General features: G+C 54.9%; 6 protein-coding genes across 6 annotated transcripts; 2 read left to right on the forward strand and 4 right to left on the reverse strand.

The window, feature by feature from the left end:
* Positions 1 to 11: 11 nt before the first annotated feature.
* On the reverse strand, positions 12 to 931 carry ACRALDRAFT_2037325 (uncharacterized protein). Its single transcript, XM_071020829.1, has one exon. It carries the CDS (start codon positions 534 to 536, stop codon positions 345 to 347), a length of 192 nt encoding a protein of 63 aa, XP_070871561.1. The 5' UTR covers positions 537 to 931; the 3' UTR covers positions 12 to 344.
* Positions 932 to 4,529: 3,598 nt separating this feature from the next.
* On the reverse strand, positions 4,530 to 7,298 carry ACRALDRAFT_1083249 (uncharacterized protein; the record flags this gene model as incomplete). The annotated part of the gene is made up of 6 exons (XM_071019422.1): positions 4,530 to 5,902; positions 5,980 to 6,122; positions 6,226 to 6,755; positions 6,844 to 6,978; positions 7,063 to 7,180; positions 7,276 to 7,298. 6 exons carry the CDS (start codon positions 7,296 to 7,298, stop codon positions 4,608 to 4,610), a joined length of 2,244 nt encoding a protein of 747 aa, XP_070871562.1. The 3' UTR covers positions 4,530 to 4,607.
* Positions 7,299 to 7,527: 229 nt separating this feature from the next.
* Positions 7,528 to 11,380, reverse strand: ACRALDRAFT_1077766 (uncharacterized protein; the record flags this gene model as incomplete). The annotated part of the gene is made up of 4 exons (XM_071018684.1): positions 7,528 to 9,293; positions 9,354 to 9,446; positions 9,501 to 10,073; positions 10,159 to 11,380. The coding sequence occupies 4 exons, from the start codon at positions 11,378 to 11,380 to the stop codon at positions 8,029 to 8,031; spliced, it is 3,153 nt and encodes a 1,050-aa protein (XP_070871563.1). The 3' UTR covers positions 7,528 to 8,028.
* Positions 11,381 to 12,066: 686 nt separating this feature from the next.
* ACRALDRAFT_1072445 (uncharacterized protein) lies at positions 12,067 to 12,713 on the forward strand (the record flags this gene model as incomplete). The annotated part of the gene is made up of 2 exons (XM_071017978.1): positions 12,067 to 12,139; positions 12,250 to 12,713. The coding sequence occupies 2 exons, from the start codon at positions 12,067 to 12,069 to the stop codon at positions 12,711 to 12,713; spliced, it is 537 nt and encodes a 178-aa protein (XP_070871564.1).
* A 1,030-nt stretch (positions 12,714 to 13,743) lies between these two features.
* ACRALDRAFT_2044326 (uncharacterized protein) lies at positions 13,744 to 14,953 on the forward strand (the record flags this gene model as incomplete). The annotated part of the gene is made up of 3 exons (XM_071021427.1): positions 13,744 to 13,945; positions 14,025 to 14,221; positions 14,318 to 14,953. 3 exons carry the CDS (start codon positions 13,744 to 13,746, stop codon positions 14,951 to 14,953), a joined length of 1,035 nt encoding a protein of 344 aa, XP_070871565.1.
* A 341-nt stretch (positions 14,954 to 15,294) lies between these two features.
* Positions 15,295 to 16,371, reverse strand: ACRALDRAFT_1072447 (uncharacterized protein; the record flags this gene model as incomplete). The annotated part of the gene is made up of 2 exons (XM_071017979.1): positions 15,295 to 16,029; positions 16,111 to 16,371. The coding sequence occupies 2 exons, from the start codon at positions 16,369 to 16,371 to the stop codon at positions 15,295 to 15,297; spliced, it is 996 nt and encodes a 331-aa protein (XP_070871566.1).
* Positions 16,372 to 16,375: the final 4 nt, after the last annotated feature.

Raw genomic sequence — 16,375 nt, forward strand, 5'->3', positions numbered from 1 at the left:
TGGGGGGGGGGGGGGTGCGTGATTAGCGGATGGGCAGCAGCATGGAAGGGGCAAGAGGGGGACAAGAGGGGTTGTTTCTTGCTGTACGACAAGGTGGGCTGGTTACCTTGGTAGTCCACTTGTGACTTCGCGAGCTGAGAAAGCCCGGTTTGACCTCCAGCAGTGTACAGTAACTTGACACAACTGTCGAGCAAATGTACCTACAACACCACATTATAGATGTGCGTAGGTGGGTACATTAGCTCGACATTTGTGTCAAGTTAGTGTATACTGACGTCCTATCTGCGGCGCCGTCTTTGCCCATTTTTTGTTCGAGTCTCTTTTTGTTCCCTTTGTCATTGCATTCATACCCTGTCGTCTTGTCTCTTCTGGAATTCGGTATTACCATTCTTCTCTTGAGTTGAATGGGGTGTTTGGGCTTTTTCTTTTTTTCTTCTTTTTTGGATCCCAGCTTTTTTGGATTTTATGGCTACACGAGGCACTGATATGGAATGGGGAACACGAGGTTCAGGAATGTCAACATGAATGGATGACATATGGGACCTACTTAGTACATACAATAATGAAATAGAAATGAACAGTTGGCGCCCCAGAGTCTAGCCTGGGGAGCCTTCGGGTTTAGGGGGCCTAGATAAGGTGTTGGTCGGAGTTGACAGGGGAGGGAGGAAAAAAAGGGGTGAGAACCAATCGATCAAACAGCACGACTTGGGTTTCTACTTGGTATGTACGAATAGACGTTTCACTCTTATTTCCTCGGGCCTTGGATCTGGATCGAGGTTCCAACTGGCTTCTTTGACCCGCCTACGTTGTACGTCTCTGGGTGTATCTTGATGTCGCAAAAGCCCTACGAAAAGGGGGTCTAACAAGATCAGTTAGGGTCTTTTCGGCACTACTATGTACAAATCAAGAATACATCACGAAGTACTGGGAGGTCAACTACAAGTCTACAACCACTCTCCTCCCAGTCTGCCCCCCACCCACCCCTCTTTAAGCACAAAGACTTCTTCAAAGCGATATATCTGGAATACAACGTACTCGGTCACCAGACACCAGTACCAGCACCTCGGGTCTACGTCTAGTCGTCGATCCGTCGACGAAGTTTGTTTTCTCCCGCCCAAGCCACCTAGGGAGTTGTTACCTCGTCGTACGCAGCAACCCATTGGTCCACGGAGCTTGCGTAGATCGATCGGGGCCGGTCGTCTGTTGTATTGTATTGTTATGTGGTGGCTCGCCAAGGAGCGGCTGTTCTTTGTTCTCTGAATTCCCTCTTTTCCCCTCGCGAAACACGCCTCATTCTTCCTTCGTACTTCTTCCTCCCTTCGTCTCTCCCCGCATTCTTCTGGCAAGGCGATGTAGAAACGTGATAGTCACGCGCCCCGGAGAGTCAAAACCCACATTCCGCCTCCCGCTAGACGAGGCTTCAAGGGTTCGCGTCCCCGTTTTCCCCTAGCGGGCCGTGGCTAGCTGCTAAGGCTCGCGTCCTCGTGTTTTGGTGGAATTTGCCTTCGACCGGGCCGTGGCTGGAGGCGTGGTTAGATGGAATGGGGAGGCTACGAAGTAGATTGAGCAAGGCTGTACTAAAGTAGAATAACAAGCTCGAGGCCTGGCTTCCCTCTGTTGTCTATATGACTTCTCTTTTGTCTATATGAGATCTTTCTGTTGTCTAGACCCAGTTATCTGTATGGTTTCTTCCCACTGTCTCCCCAGAGGAACGAACGGGGGGAGAAATCGGTCTTGGTAGAGATCCAGGTGGAACCAATTCCTAGGTGACGCGTTGGCGTCTGTAGAGATTGAGCGTGAGCCGGCGCTGTCCTTCTCCAACCGTATACAGCCTACAACGTAATCCTTCACCACCGCCTCGCCGAGCTCACGCCTCCCCTGTACCCTCCAGGATGATTGTCACGGGGTCACCATTGATAGAATCGATATCCCTGTCCTTGTGACAATTCGGACTGGCATCTCCAGAGCGTTGGACCGCGTGGGGATGGTCTCTGCGATTGTTGGTTGTATTTGCTCTCCTCCTGTCCATGATTGGGTTCATGATTGCTGCCCAGACAGTTGGCCCGAGGTCAAGGGTCCGGTCCATCCAAATCCAGCGCCGTTCCGAGAGACGGGGACCCCAAAAGGCCCGTCCATGAATACATAGTAAAGATGGTGGTCCCGTTGTTATATGCAGGGTATAGAAGTGACCGACAGTTGGAAATAGTCTGCTTAGTAGTATGGCTGGAGATAAGCCCACCTGACCTCCTCTGTCTGCATAGGGCCCTCGGGACTACCAGGAAGCAATCGTGCGCCTTTTCCAGTTCCCCAGGTAAACTGAGCGTGTTAGTCAGTATGGTGATCGTTGCATGGGCCAGGGGCTGTGTACCCAAGCTGTCGGTGGCCATTCCCAGTCCTCTTCTCGCCGTACCGTCCAACAAGCGCTTCGTGGAGGCTGAGTTGTCTTCTCTTCTGTTCGATTTACACCCCTCATCATTTAACAATAGCTACTAACGTGGAAAATAGGGTTCAGAAGTCCCTGGCGGCATGTCGTGAAGAAAGGGGAACTCACGTCAAGAAGTCTCGTAGCTGTTGAGTGCAGCGCCAGGGGTTATCCGAGAAGAATACCTTGATCCAGAACGAGAGTCGGAACTACGCTGTGCTCGCTCGACGGGCAGGTGTACAACGTGCCGCCACGCAGCGGGCCAACACCACGGAGAGCTAGGGGAGGGAGGGGTGTGGGAAAGGGTGCCAACAGGCGAGCATTCCAAGGGGTCAGAAACCTCTTCATCTCCCTCTCTTGCCTCATTCCCCGTCATAACCACGTTGTGATGTAACGGTGTACTGTAGAATAGCAAACAAACATTCGCTGGGACCACGTGGATAACTCGACATTGTAGAAGGGCGACTCGTCCGAGGCACGCGCAACTATTGCTGACGATATCGCCATTGGACTCCCCGCATTCCACAGAGCGCCAGGCTATTATCGTCGGGTAACAAAGTCTACCCAATCCCAAGTTCCGGCACGCTGGCGGAAGGTCCACTATCGCAAGATGGTACCAACCCCGATGGACCTGCTGCAGCCTGGGACAATATCCGTAGGCGCGTCGTTAGGAAGCCTGAATGTGAGGCGAGCTTGGTCCAATAAGCGCTGTCCTTGTCTTCCTCCCACCAACCCTATTACAACCTAAAGAGAATGGAATGGGGTATTCTATAATTAATAGCAGACGTTGGGGGTGTCATGGAGTGGCTGGCCCTAGAAGCTAATCAATAACCAATAGCCTGGTCAGACCACCCACACTCTTGGCTTTCGTCGCAATCGGGGTCACTTCCGGGAGACTCGCCCACCAATACCGACAATAGAAGAGCGTCTTCGACTTGTATCCTTCTGCGTCTTGCTTTATCTCGGCTTGTTTCCGGATGATATCGCACGTCTTGGGTTCTCAGGGAAAGGCACGATGGAGACGCCACCATGGGAGATGATGCATATTTAGGGAGGGACGAGAGCGCCGGGAGTCGTTCCAATGGATGCCCCGAAGAATAATGGACCAGCACGTCTGTTGGGTCTACATGTGCAGCAAAATTCGGTAAACTAACCCGGGTTTAGATAATGATGAAGGGAAGGGAGACGGCAAGGAATGTTGAAGATCCTGCAGTCGTACATTCAAGCGAAAAGGGATTAGCGTACCTTGACGTTGGGTCGCGGTATTCCCTTGGACCCCCTGGCACCTCTCCGTGCGACACGTCTTTCGCTGCACTGTTCTGCAAGACGCGCTGACAAACCCAATCACCTGTTATTAGGTGAGGTGGTCCAGTTCAGGTCAGCCCCCTTGCTCTTCATCCCCCACCTGCATCATGCCTGGCCCAGCCAACGTACGTACATACGTTGTACGAATGCCGTTTCTTACTCGGCTCCGATTTCGAGGCGGGGGCGATGCCGAATGATGCCACCTGAGTGGTGAGCGCCAAACTTCATCAAGGCACGTCGCACAACGCTAGACACTAAGGGAATGGTGTCGGGTTGGCTCCCCATTTGCCTCTCGATCCAGCACCTCCTTGCCCAGGGAATAGGAAGGTGGGGAAGACCGGTGACAGCGCATTTGCGCCATTCGACTTGAATAGACCCGACCCCCGGTAATGATTGTTCTTCTTTACGGAGCCCGCCAACCGGTCCACTGGTTATCCCTGTTCCCTCCCAACGGTTGTTGTCTCTATGCATCGGGGCTCCACAACAGACTAGAATAGCAGGCAGGCGTGGGTACGAAGTGAATGGAGGCGACTCGAGAGGTATCCTGGTCCCTGGTCTTTTATAGCCCGGACATGATGCCAGAAAACAAACTCGCCAGACAAAACTCGCAGCCGAGGGATCGACAACCGTCATGTGTTCTCGGCCGCGTCTCCTTCGGCGCCGAAGTGCTCGGCCCAGTCCTTTAGGCCCGTCCTTGGCGTGCACCTAGCATCGGATAGCTGTTCCGTCCATATACTGGGATAGAGACAAGTCGTCATTGCCGAGATCAACATCGTGTCACTTGTCCGACAAATAGGACCTTTGGCTCTCGACTCGGTCATTGTATTATCGTTGCCGTCATAATCTATCGTAAAATAGTCCAGTTCCTACACCAACGCGCTCACCACAGCCCGTGGGCCTTGTCCTTCTGCTTCCCTGTGATGGGCTCCATTCCAAAGATGTCGTTGGTAGATGGCTCGCGCATCCCATCTGACTCGGCCGTCACCTCGCCAAAGAGGAATGCATTTCGTTCTCGGCTCCCGTGGACCGACCGCTTCGCCCGTGGTCCCGTGCTGTTCATGGTCTTCTGCAATTTAGTAGGAGACCGGGACTGTATTGGCGACGAGGTTACCCCCGACTGAGACACGGCCTCGTCAGGCTCCAACATCCAGGAGAATGAAGACTGGGCAAGCGTTGATCGTGTAGGGATAGGATGCGGCCGGTGTAAATCTTGGTCTCGGGTCTTGTCGGTTGCATGATCCGTAGTCTCGACTCCCGACGTGCTAGGCCCAGGCCCTTCTGAAATATCCATTGGGTCAAGAGAAGAACCAGGCGGCGAAGCCATGGTGTTTTCGACTGCCGATTTGTCGTCTTGAAGGTCGAGAGTAGCCGAAAGCGCGTCCGCTGCAGCCCCGGCCTCAGAGGCTCCATTGACCTGAGCCCTCTGATTAGTCGTCTCCCCCATGACCGTGTCAGTCTTGACCGCGTTGGTCTTCCCATCCTCCGCTACCCGAAGCCCTTCGATGTTGGGAACATCCATAGTCGAATCTTCCAAGTGGACCTTGATAAACTGTAGCTTCGCCGCTGTCGTGTCGATGAGTTGGCGCGCCTTGGCCTTATCCTCCAGGTCGGACGTGGCCAGCGACTTGAGGCTCGAGATCGACTCGTCCAGCATGTCCGCTAGCAGTTTGTTCCGCTTCTCCACCGCAGCGACGGCCCGTGTCGCGGAATGCTGGGCAAGGACCTGTCTCGCGACCTGCGGAGAGTGGCGGTTCTCGTTAAGGCTTTGCACATTCCGCTTGATCTCTCCCATGGCGTCTCGCACGGCCTGGTTGATGCCCAGTTTCTCGCCACGTTCGAGCATGTTCTTAGCAGCTCCTTGAAAGATGGCCTCCATTCCCCCTTGCTGCTGGATGAATCGTCCCGGAGACGATAGCGGCGAGCGGCTAATCCGAAGTCGCTGTGGGGAAAACTGACTCCGAAGACTTGGGGTCCTAGGCCGGAGGCCGCTCCCAGATGCCCCGTAGGAAGGGAGTTTGCCCGTGTACTTTAGTATAAGCGAGGACCCTCCCGAAGTATCCAGGTGGTTTCTAAGATAAACGGCGTCGTCCACAAAGGTGTGGGGCCCATGATGCTCGTCAGGCGGCGGGTACTTCAGCAACAGCTGTAAACAGACAGAGTAGTCCGCTTCGAGTACTGCCCATTCGTTAGCTTGCCAGGACAATCGCCGGGGAGATGGCCGCCGGGTGAGAAGAAGCGACGGTCATACTGACATCTCCAGCGAATCCTTATCAACATGGCCACACAAATAAGGTCTATCAGTTCTAGCGACGGGTCTATCGCGAATATGGTATCCCATAATACAAGAAGTTGGTCAAACGGAAACTCCCGGCCGAATAGAAGACGAATCCAACGACTGGGTAACATTAGCACACATGGTCGACCCATCGTGAAGTGTTCGACGAGGAAAGAAGAGGCCCTTTTTCCGAAGCAGCAGCAATGAAGGGGTCAGAACGTACATGAGAAATATCTGTGGCAAGACCTCAACGTCCTTGAGGTGCCTGGCCAACTCCGGGTCGACCCGAGCCAAGCAATCCTCGTGAATAAACTTGCTCTTCTCTACAATGGCAGAGGTCTCGGCTTGACCACGAGATGTCGATGCCAAGGCGGACCTTGCGACGGAGTCTTTAACCTCGTAAAAGACCTGGGCTCTTTCCATGATTTTGGAGAAGAGAGCGAAGGCGTCGTGCTCGATATGGCCCGAATCGAACACGTCCAGCATGATAGTATCGGTTGACGTTTCGGTGCCAATACTTCCCCGGTCTACGGCGTCCTGGTGCAGGACATGTACAATGGGCGCAAGGAGCTCGTGCATACCCTGGCGATAGCCACCGTTGTTGGGGTGTAGCTTGCAGTAAATGAAAAGCACGTCCACAATCATGGTTTGGATCTTCTCCTCGTGGTACAATGGCGAGTCCGGCAGACGCTGGACGTCTTGAGAGATCTCGGCTCGGATAACCTCATCTTGACGAAGCGTATTCCAGGGAGACTAAACGGGATGAGTACTCCAAGTCGGCTAACCAGAGAAGACAGAAGGGGGGAAAGAGGGATAGGAGAGAGTTTCGACGAGAGCTTACGTCCGGATCGTCTGCTAGCGGGTCTATAGCCACATTGGCCAGCTCTTCCGGGTGTCTGGTAAACCTCAGAAAGCGGTCGCAGTGCTGGGTATAGTCTTGCCTGGCATCGGCCAGCATCCGTGGCCAGGTCGAGGGCTGAGTATCTTTAAAGAGTAAAAAGATCTAATGGTAGTCCATCAGCCACTGAGGTCGATGTAGAGAAGTTCAGAGGGTGCATACCTTCCAGCACATGGATCTACTGCCGGCAACACAGGGGCTGGAGGATCCATTGTATCGAACGGCTCTCTGCAGGTCTAGAAGACTATCGGCGTGTCTCAGAGTCTCGGCCCATCTCGACCTAGCATCCAAGAGTTAACTTTCCTTCCTGGACCAGGATACTCGCTTTACGTCTTCGAATACAGTAAAAGACCAGCCAGACAGGAGGCCACTTACTGAGCCTCACCGATAGTCCTCATGATATCTTCACTTTCCGGGTCCGATGTGGCCTCCAGCAGTGAATACGGTCCTCGGCACTCCAACCTTGGCCATTAACCCATGGCGATGATGGGTTTCACAAACGTTCGCAAGCGGCTGGCAATGTTACGGTCACAGGTTCAGTCCGTAGTACTTCGTACTTGGTGATAACAGAAGGTGAGGATCTCGGTGGGATCCGAGAGTGAACCGGCGGATCTCCACTGTGGGGAGAAAAGCGGGTCATCGGAATATCGGCTAAACTATATACCGATATAAAGGGGGGCTACTTCGTAGATTATCCGAGATCTCACGATTTCAGCAATCATGCACCTGAGCATGACATGAGGTATCCCATCTACCATGGATATTCTGGTCGATTACGTTCCATTGTGACGGCTGCCGAAGCAGTAATTCTTCCTCCTTCCACTACTTCGTCACCACCACATTCTCATGACCTTGGGCCTAACATAGAACCGTGAAAATGGATGCCAGAGCCGGAGCAATTTCACGTCAATCGTAACCATCTGAACCTACTGATCTTTCTGGCAGCTTCACAGATCATCAGCATTTCCTGCTGCAATAAAACCATAAACATGACGCCCGCAATCCATCACACCCCTACGCCGATTCATCCACCTAGCAAGCTGTCCTAAGCCGGGCCAGCACATGGACGAAACGAGACTCACGCTGGTGACCGATGTGAACTCCTGAATTGTCCCCACATCATGCACATCAATGGTAGTTCAACTCCGGGTTGGCCCTGAAGTTGCACTGGCATCGACACTCGGGAACCGGACACTCCACGTGTCTCGCAAACCACTGTCTCGCGTGGTCCAGATGCAGGACGTGTTCACACTTGAGGCAGAACGTCGGGAAGCGCGCCGCCATGCGCGTGTCCATGTTCGCCGCTTCTTGGGGCCGGTCTGATCGCGGGATGCCCACGACCTCAAGGCACACCGCGCAGCGGGGTAGATGACGCCCGCAGTTGGGGCAGCTGACGCCCGCGTTGATCCCCGTCACCATGAGCGGATTCCGCGTGTCGGGCAGGTGCCCGGGTGTGGATCCGGTGTGCGACGGCAGCGTCGTCTCGGCGTCGCAGTAGACGCACCGTAGTGCAATCTGTCGCGACGGCGGCTTGATCGTCAGCCGGCCGTCGCGCTTGCTTCTTTTCGTGCTCTCCACCTCGAACTTGGTCCGCAGGAAGAAGGCCTTGTGTCGCTGCAAATAGGCGCGGTATGCGTTCCGCCACGCCACGCACCGGTAGTCGTCGATATAGTGCGGTGCGCAGAGGGACATGACCAGCGTCGCCGTCTGGACGTCGTTGGACTTGCCCACGTAGTTGGCGAGAATATCCACCATCTGGTCGGTGATGCCGGTTAGGACGATTCCCTCAATATCGCCCATCTTCACGGCCACAGAAACCTGCTCTTGGAGCCACTGCGTGAGGCGCTCGTCATCCATGTTCCGGACGGCCACGTAAGCTCGATCCGAGAGCGGAAGTGAGGCCTGGTTCGCAATAGCTGCCCAGTCGCCCGTTGCAATAAGCGACGAGATGGCCCTCAAGTACGGGTCCGTCTTGGAAGCCACGGCTTCGTCGAAGTCGAGCTGCTCCTTCGCAAGCCGCCTGTTTCCCCGCCCGATGAGCTGGAGGGCCAGGGAGACGAACAGGAGTTCCGGGTGCGCCGCACTGGCCTTCTTGAGGATCTGGACCGCCGCATCCACGTCACCTCGGAACAGAGCTCTTGCCGTCTCCATGGTGTGTCTTGCCGCCGGATAGGCTTTGCCAGTCTCCGGTTCAGATTCGTCCGGCTCGTGCCTCGTGGCATCACCCCACGTACAGATATCCAGACACAGCTGCCTATGAAACGGGCGCTTAGTCTGTACCCCCTGGTATTTCGGAAGGCGTCGCTTTTTGCAGATGCTCCCAATACACTTCTCCCAGATAATAGCTTCGGGTGACTGAACACCCTCGGGGAGCCTTGTCCGGGGGTTTCGTCCTAGGGAGCACGACACGTTAAGCAATGTTTTACGCCACTCACAAAAAGCACTTTACTCACCAAGGTCGTTTGCCCATATCGTAGCGACACCCATGTAGCTCAAGTCCAAAGGGCTTAGTTTCATCCCACCGTCCTCAGCGGCGGCCTCGGCACCTAATTGTTGATATTAGTGATTTGTACATTGCAGAAACGGTAGGGAGTGCTCACCAGCCACCCAGTCCCAAAGGTATCGTAGCCAGAGGTCGTCAGACACCACATTCCTATTCGTCACAGGGTCCAGGAGATACTTCTCTTTGGCACGTAGTAGCATGACGTGGTCGATGTCAGACTGTACTTCAGGTGCAAGCTGTTTGGCTTGAGGTAGGATGAAGAGGAAGTTCCCATGTAGTTGAGCGCATGATGCCGGGCCATCTGGAGAGATGGATGATTCCTGGAGCCGGTCCACAAGGTCGTCGTCTACCTCAATCTCCGTCCCTTCCGCTTTTCCAGGTTCAGCTTTGTGATTGAGGATGCTCTTCCGGGTGATTCGCAGACGCTCGGCAATGGGCCGGTCGCGCATGGGAGTTGACAAGGATGGATCGAGACCCGAGGGCCTTGTGATCTGGATGTCCGTCTCTGACGACGGAGCTTGCAACGTCTTCTCAATCACGGCCGGCACATTGGCTTTATCTGGTCCGAAAATAGGAACACTGGCCAGGGCCTGCTCAACGAGCAGGGGTCCGTACATCTGGGTGCATTGCGACGGCTCAAAGCGCATGAGGCTATGGTATGAGGTACCTTCTGGGGAAGTGGTGAGTTGGACGATTACGAAATGTAAGGGCCGAGGCCTAGCAACAGGAAAAGAGAAAAAAAAAAAAAGACTAACCATCGAGACCCCGGTGTGGCGCCTGCCACGGTGTCAGCTTGTACAGGTGGTCGGATGCATACGACGGCTGCTCGAGAATCTCAAGCGAGCCGTTGGCACGGAGCACGAGAAGTCGAGGCTGAAGAGAAGAATACGGAAGGGTGACCCAGTCGAAGGACACGATCCTCTCATTCTTTCTTTCGGGGTCGGAGAAATGCACGTCCATCTCGTAGGATCGTTGGACCTGAAGGAGCTCGGGGCTTCCAGCTAATTGATCTTGCGGGGGGATCGGTTCCTTGGCCGTCTGCATGACCTTTAGCTGGCCGGTCCGTGTCAGGGCGGCCAGCAAGCCGCGACGGTCGCGGCAGTACCGCAGGGAGCGAACGATGGAGTTTTTGTTGTCGGTCAGCGACGGCTCCTTGTCGGTCTTGACGGCAGCCTTGAGGCACAAGGCTCCGCCCCAGCTCACAGCCTCCTCCTCGATGGCCTGTAAATAGGCGGGCGAGGCGACGGGACGGCCGGTGGCGCGGCGATCCCAGACGGATACTCCCGACTTATCGAGTGCCGAGGAGGCAAAGTAGTTCTGGTCGGCATAGTCGATGGCGAGGTTGTTGCAGCAGTCTGTGGAGTACTGCAGGGCCAAACTGCCGCTGGGATCCCGGAGGTCATAGAGGCGGAGCCCAGACCCATACCCCTTGAAGCCGACGACCAGGGTCTCGGGGCTGTCCTCGAAGAACTTGACGCTCGAGATGGAGGTGGTAGGCTCGAGTCGGAGCAAGGGCTCGGCGAACGGGACGATATCCTTGGGGAAACCCCTGACGGACTTGCTCATGGAGGAGAGTTGGCGAACGTCCCAGATGTGCAGGCTTTGGTCCAGGCGGGCGCGATCCAGGCCGACGGCGAGGCGGCCTTGAGTGTTAAACGACACGGCTTGACACGTTCTAGTCATCTTAAGGCCTAGTTCGATGCAATCGTTCGAGTTGTCGTCTATCCTCAGTAGGTTCACGTCACCATTCTGGCCTCCGACGGCCAGAAGACCGGGGAGAGCAGGGGACCAGTCATAGGTTGTGAGGGCCGGGAAGTTGTCGTGCTTGGAGAGCTGTTTGTATTCGAAGAGGCCATTCTTTGCAAAGCCATTGGGCTCGTACAACTGGACGACGCGCTGTTGCAGGCTGATGTGAATGAACCTGTCATGGCCAGCGATAGGCGACCATTTGATCAGCCCAGGCTCGGGGCGATTCATGATAGGGTACAGCTAGAGGGCAATATTCTCTATCGACCCGTGTGCATGAGGGTGGAAGGGTGGCCCTCTTCGTCCATATAGTTGGACGTTTGGTTGCGGCGTATCTGCTGTGTTTGCACAGTCTGGAGAACTAGTTGAAGGGGTTAGATGTGAAAGACTTTCAGTGATAGTGGAACATTCAGGTCAAGCGATGTTCAAATTGCCTGGGCCTGGTGCCATGGAGCATCCATGGCTGTTCTCACAATGTACTGATGGCAGCGGCGCGTGTGTGAATTGAGCAAGTTTGAACACGGGAATCCATTGAGCTTCTCACTCCAAGAACCAAGGTCGGTACCGAAGTACCTGCTTGTGTGGGTACCTCATATGTACAGTGTTACACAGTGTATTAGTAGGACGAGTAGGAGCTAAGAAAGTGGAAATCGCGGGGTTGTTAACAAGGTAGGTACCTACCTAAGATGGATAAGAGCAAGTCTCCACGATAAGCTTCCTTCCTCAATCGACGCCTGCCTCACCTCACCCAAGACGCATTAGCCCTGATACAAAAGGCGACGTCAAGTCTCCAAATCATCTATCCGCCTTTCATATTTCTCACCATCCCATGTCTATCGACTTCTGATTATCAATAGTGAGTATTTGACTATTCGGAACGATTGAGTAAATGTGATTTGAGACAGTTCGCGAAAACCATGTCAAACAGGAAAAAAGGCAAAGCGCGATGGGCTGGAAGGGCAGAGAGGGAAGGCATGGTGAGATTCCTTGGTATGTTGACGCTCGTTTCCCCCGAGGAATTCTGGGATTGGGACCTCTTTTTTTTTTTTTTTTTCTTTTTTTTTTCGGTCGCTGACACGTCTCTATTCCTCGCCAAACAGAAATGAAAAAAGCAGAGCGCCATGTGAAGAAATTCAAGAAGCTTCTCGGGCCAACAGAAGATCCCCATTTCCGACAAAAGATCACGGATGCTATACACCTCTCTGAAGTTGACTTGATGCATACCCAGTACGCTCCTCGCCTCGAGCCGTATATTTCCCTCTGGTCGAAGGAAAAGACGACAGACAAGGACAAGGAGGCCCAGAGAACGGCGTCCCAAGTGGCGACGCACTCCCATTCCAAGGGCCAGACAGAGGAGGTCGTGTTTGAAGATCGTCAAAACAGACCGCCGATGTGGTTCCTTATTGAACAAGCCATGCGGGAGGGGACGGCTGTGCTTGAAAAGATCCGGGACCGCGGGGATGTATCCGTCTTCCACTCGAGACCTTCGGTGGTGCTTGGTTCAGGCAGGCAGCGGGATATCGAGGGGAGAGGCGAGAGCCAGAACCAAGACGAGAACTCCTAGCCCAAAGATGCGGCCCAGTGGCCCAACGGTGACGAACCAACAGCAGACGGAGGCGCTCGCAAGGACGAAGCGCTTAGGCCAGCGGCCAGTGGCCGGTAAATGAGGCCACATGTCATTCCTCGGAATGTTTCCCTTTCATTTTATATTAGGAAGACGGACGACAATAAGAAAACCTTACGCTTAAAGCATTGGCTTGTTCGCTCATGATCGACTTGGCCTGTTTATTGATTCTCAAGAGACATATTACCTGCTGCAGTTGTCCGTTGCACTATAGTGGGTAAGCATTAATGACGAGTAGTTTCTTAGCCACCTACGCGCGTTACCTACTCATCACTTTTGCTTACTCACTGTACTCACTGTACCACGGGAGGAAACCACCGTGGTTGCACTGACGTCGATACCCTGGCGTTGACTATGCTGCAGCTGCCGGGGTCCAAAGAGTGTTGGCCTCCCTGACTGCATTGCCTCAATTTTTTTCTTTCATCAAAATAACAAGTTGGAGCGGAGCGTTGGTTTCAACGGTGTGTGTCTATTTGGCGGGGCGCAACGCTTGCAGTCAATCAGAATACATACTACTAAGCCACTGTAGCCACTGTAGCCGCTGTACATACATGTACGGCATCTCACTAAGAGCCTTGTAATTCACCTTGGGGTTTCCCCAGGCGACCTAAACATGAGGCCATGATCACCAACATACGTATGCGATGCTGCATTTCAGTATTCTGAGAGGCTGATTCTTCCTCGTTGGTTCGTGGCTCATGATGGCAGTGTAGCCAGTCCTCCCGAGCTCCGCACTGGAAATGGAAAAACCCCAAGCGTTTTCAGGCAGATAAATAGCGACTGGCCGGCCCGTTGAGCTGTCAACTCACTCATTGGCCTCGGAAAACTCATCTCACATTGCCCACACACCGTGTGTACACTATTCTCTATTCCCTTTGGTCCGCCCTGCTTCGCTCTGGCTCGTCCATCGCCTTCAATATTCAGGGCGTACTCGGAACACCTCACAACTCTACAAACCCACAAGACGAAAATGGCAGCCCCATCTGGTCAAGTCGACTGGGCCAGGCTCAGAGCATACATTGCTACGAAGGAGGCCTATGAGCAGCAGCACGGTCTCCCGGCTCCCCTCTCCGACCTGGAACGTGAAGCTATCATGACCCTCATCCCGCAGCCGCGCCCGCCTGTACAGGAATCCATGTCGGATAGTACAAACTGGCTGGGTCTCCTCAACCGTTGGTCTTCCTCCTCGTCCCACCCTCTCATTGAAACCGGAATCGCTTGCAACTGCTCATAACTAACTTGCCCAACAAGAGTACGCACAAGTCAAATACTTGACCACCAGGAATATCACATTCACTTTCGAATCCGTCAACCTGCCCAAGGCGAAAGGTTTCGACGTCGCCTGGCGTTGCCTCTGCACTATTCCCGGCACAGAGGCATCCTTCCCTTGTCCCGGGTATGGCATCGAGCCAGGCGAGACGGACGCTCGCCTGTTCATGAAGAAGCAGGTCAGTCACATGGCCCTCTTGCCTCCTTCATTTCCCTCACTTCCTTCGTTAGGGCAGTGAGTTGCCTTGGAGCAGTGGCTAAGATGGAATGAACAGGACGCCAAGCAACACGCGGCAAAATGGGCCTGCGACTACCTCTATAAGAACAACCTGATGCCCGCTGGCGGTTCGTTCAGCCGCCCGCCGCCCCTGGCCAGTCCATCCACGACGCTGTCCAAGAGGCCGGCATCGCCGCCTAGCTTGCTGCCGACCGCGCCAGCCGTCCCCTCGACCGTCCAGAGCAACGCTGCCCAACCAGCCCCCTTGGCAAAGAAGAGACAGGCGACATCTCCGGCCAGCAGCGGCAACTGCAACGGCAACAGCAGTGAAAACAGCACTGCCACGACCGCCAGCCCCGCACCCAACGGCCGAGAAGAAGACAAGTCGACGGCCGTGGTGCAAGTGAATGCCCTGGCCAGGGCCCTTGGCGTCCCTCTGCCCCGCTATGTCCTCACCGAGCACCGGGAGATGACCGACTTTTGGAGCGTGCGCGTTGACTTTCACGACTCTCCCCTGTTCCCACCCAACCTCGGCTCCGTCCACGAGGTGTATACCAAGAAAGCGGCCAAGGAGAAGAGCGCCGAGCTGGTAAAAGTCTGGATGGAGGGTATTCGTTTCCAGCGAGACCAGGCTAGGAGGGAGATTTTGCAAAGGGAGAAGATGGCACGTGAGGTGGAAGTGAGGGTCAGCTGAACTGATTTTTCATTGCCCTCCCTCCTGGGCCCTACTTTCTTCTGCTTTTGTTTCTGGCGTCTCTCTTGTCCATCCGTTTATATACGTGCGGGGATATATTTTGATCTGTTTGGAGAACGATGTCTGCACACCACCGAGGCGAGGGAAGGACAGCAATCAGTTGTCTAGGCCGACGAGGACGATTCCTTTCCGTGAAGACTGCGCCAGGAATATTGCAATGTCTTTTCATGTAGCGTTTTCCCAAATATCATCTTATTCACCATGCTGTGGTATTTGTGCAGCATTGACTCTTAATACGTACCATGCACTGTACTGCACTGTACCCCAGGGACACCGTTTTATCACGCCCTCCCCCTCCCCCTCCCCTTTCCTCTCCCGCCCCCTCCCCGTCCACCCCTAGACCCCGGCGGCGTCCTCCCTTTCACGCCCGCAGGGATCTCCCCCACCTTGACTCCGTCCTTCCACAAGACAGGCACACCGCTCACCCTGGAAACCACCTCCTTGAAGAACCGCGAGGGGACGAACCCTTCCGCATCGCCCTCAGTCAAAACGACCCCGTTCTCGCTGATCCACCAACTGATCCCGCCCTCCCTGAGCGACGCCTCAACGTCGACGTGCACCAACAGCTCACTGTCCCTGCGCATGCCGCTGACCTCCCGCGCCGTGTCCTCCGGCAGCGCCGTGGCAAAGTGGACGTGGTTGCGGCTCATGCGCTTCAGGCCGCCCGACGCCTCGATGGCCGGCCACACGGCGAGATAGGTCCCGTGGAAGACGATGGGCGGGATGTTCCCTTCCTCGAGCGTGATGGGCCGGAGGAGCGCCGCCGAGTCGACCGTCTTGATGCTGTGGCCCTGGTTGGCGCGGATCAGCCAGTCGGCCGGGTCGGCGGACGGGTCGGGCAGCGGCATGGGCGTCGTCGTGGGTTCCTCTTTCGGTGGCCCCGTGGACGAAGACGTCGATGATGATGCAGGGGGGTTGGCGGGCTTGATGGCAAAACGCGTCTTATCGGACGTGGTGATGACGTTGACAACGTCTTCCACCGTGACCTTGAGGGAGCGGATGGGGCCGTGGGCGAGCTGTCGTTCATTTGCGTTAGTCTTTATGTCTCGGCTCATAACGTACTGAGTCTTACGACCGTTTTACCGGCAGACACTTACCACCTTGTCTAGAGGCGCCCAACCCCCGGCATCCAGCTTGATCCCCGCCATGTCCGCCTGATGTCGCAGCAGACGCGACAGCGCCTTGGATACCAGGACATTCCTATTCTGCGGCCTCCCGCTTCCTCCTTTCCCTCCTCCCCGCCCTCCTCGCTGTCCTCCAGCACCCTTCCGACTTCGGCCCGCATTCATCTGGTCTTCCAGTTGCAGGTGCCCCAGATTTATGGCGCTGTCTTGTACAAGGAGGTCGTCACTTGCCATCTTG

The sequence above is a fragment of the Sodiomyces alcalophilus genome, assembly GCF_042370955.1.
Source record: "Sodiomyces alcalophilus JCM 7366 unplaced genomic scaffold ACRALscaffold_8, whole genome shotgun sequence".
In the NCBI taxonomy this organism is placed as follows: domain Eukaryota; kingdom Fungi; phylum Ascomycota; class Sordariomycetes; order Glomerellales; family Plectosphaerellaceae; genus Sodiomyces; species Sodiomyces alcalophilus.

Bases quoted from the DNA above. Each gene is read 5' to 3' on its own strand.
- ACRALDRAFT_2037325 (XM_071020829.1), bottom strand. From the start codon at position 536: ATGTCATCCATTCATGTTGACATTCCTGAACCTCGTGTTCCCCATTCC.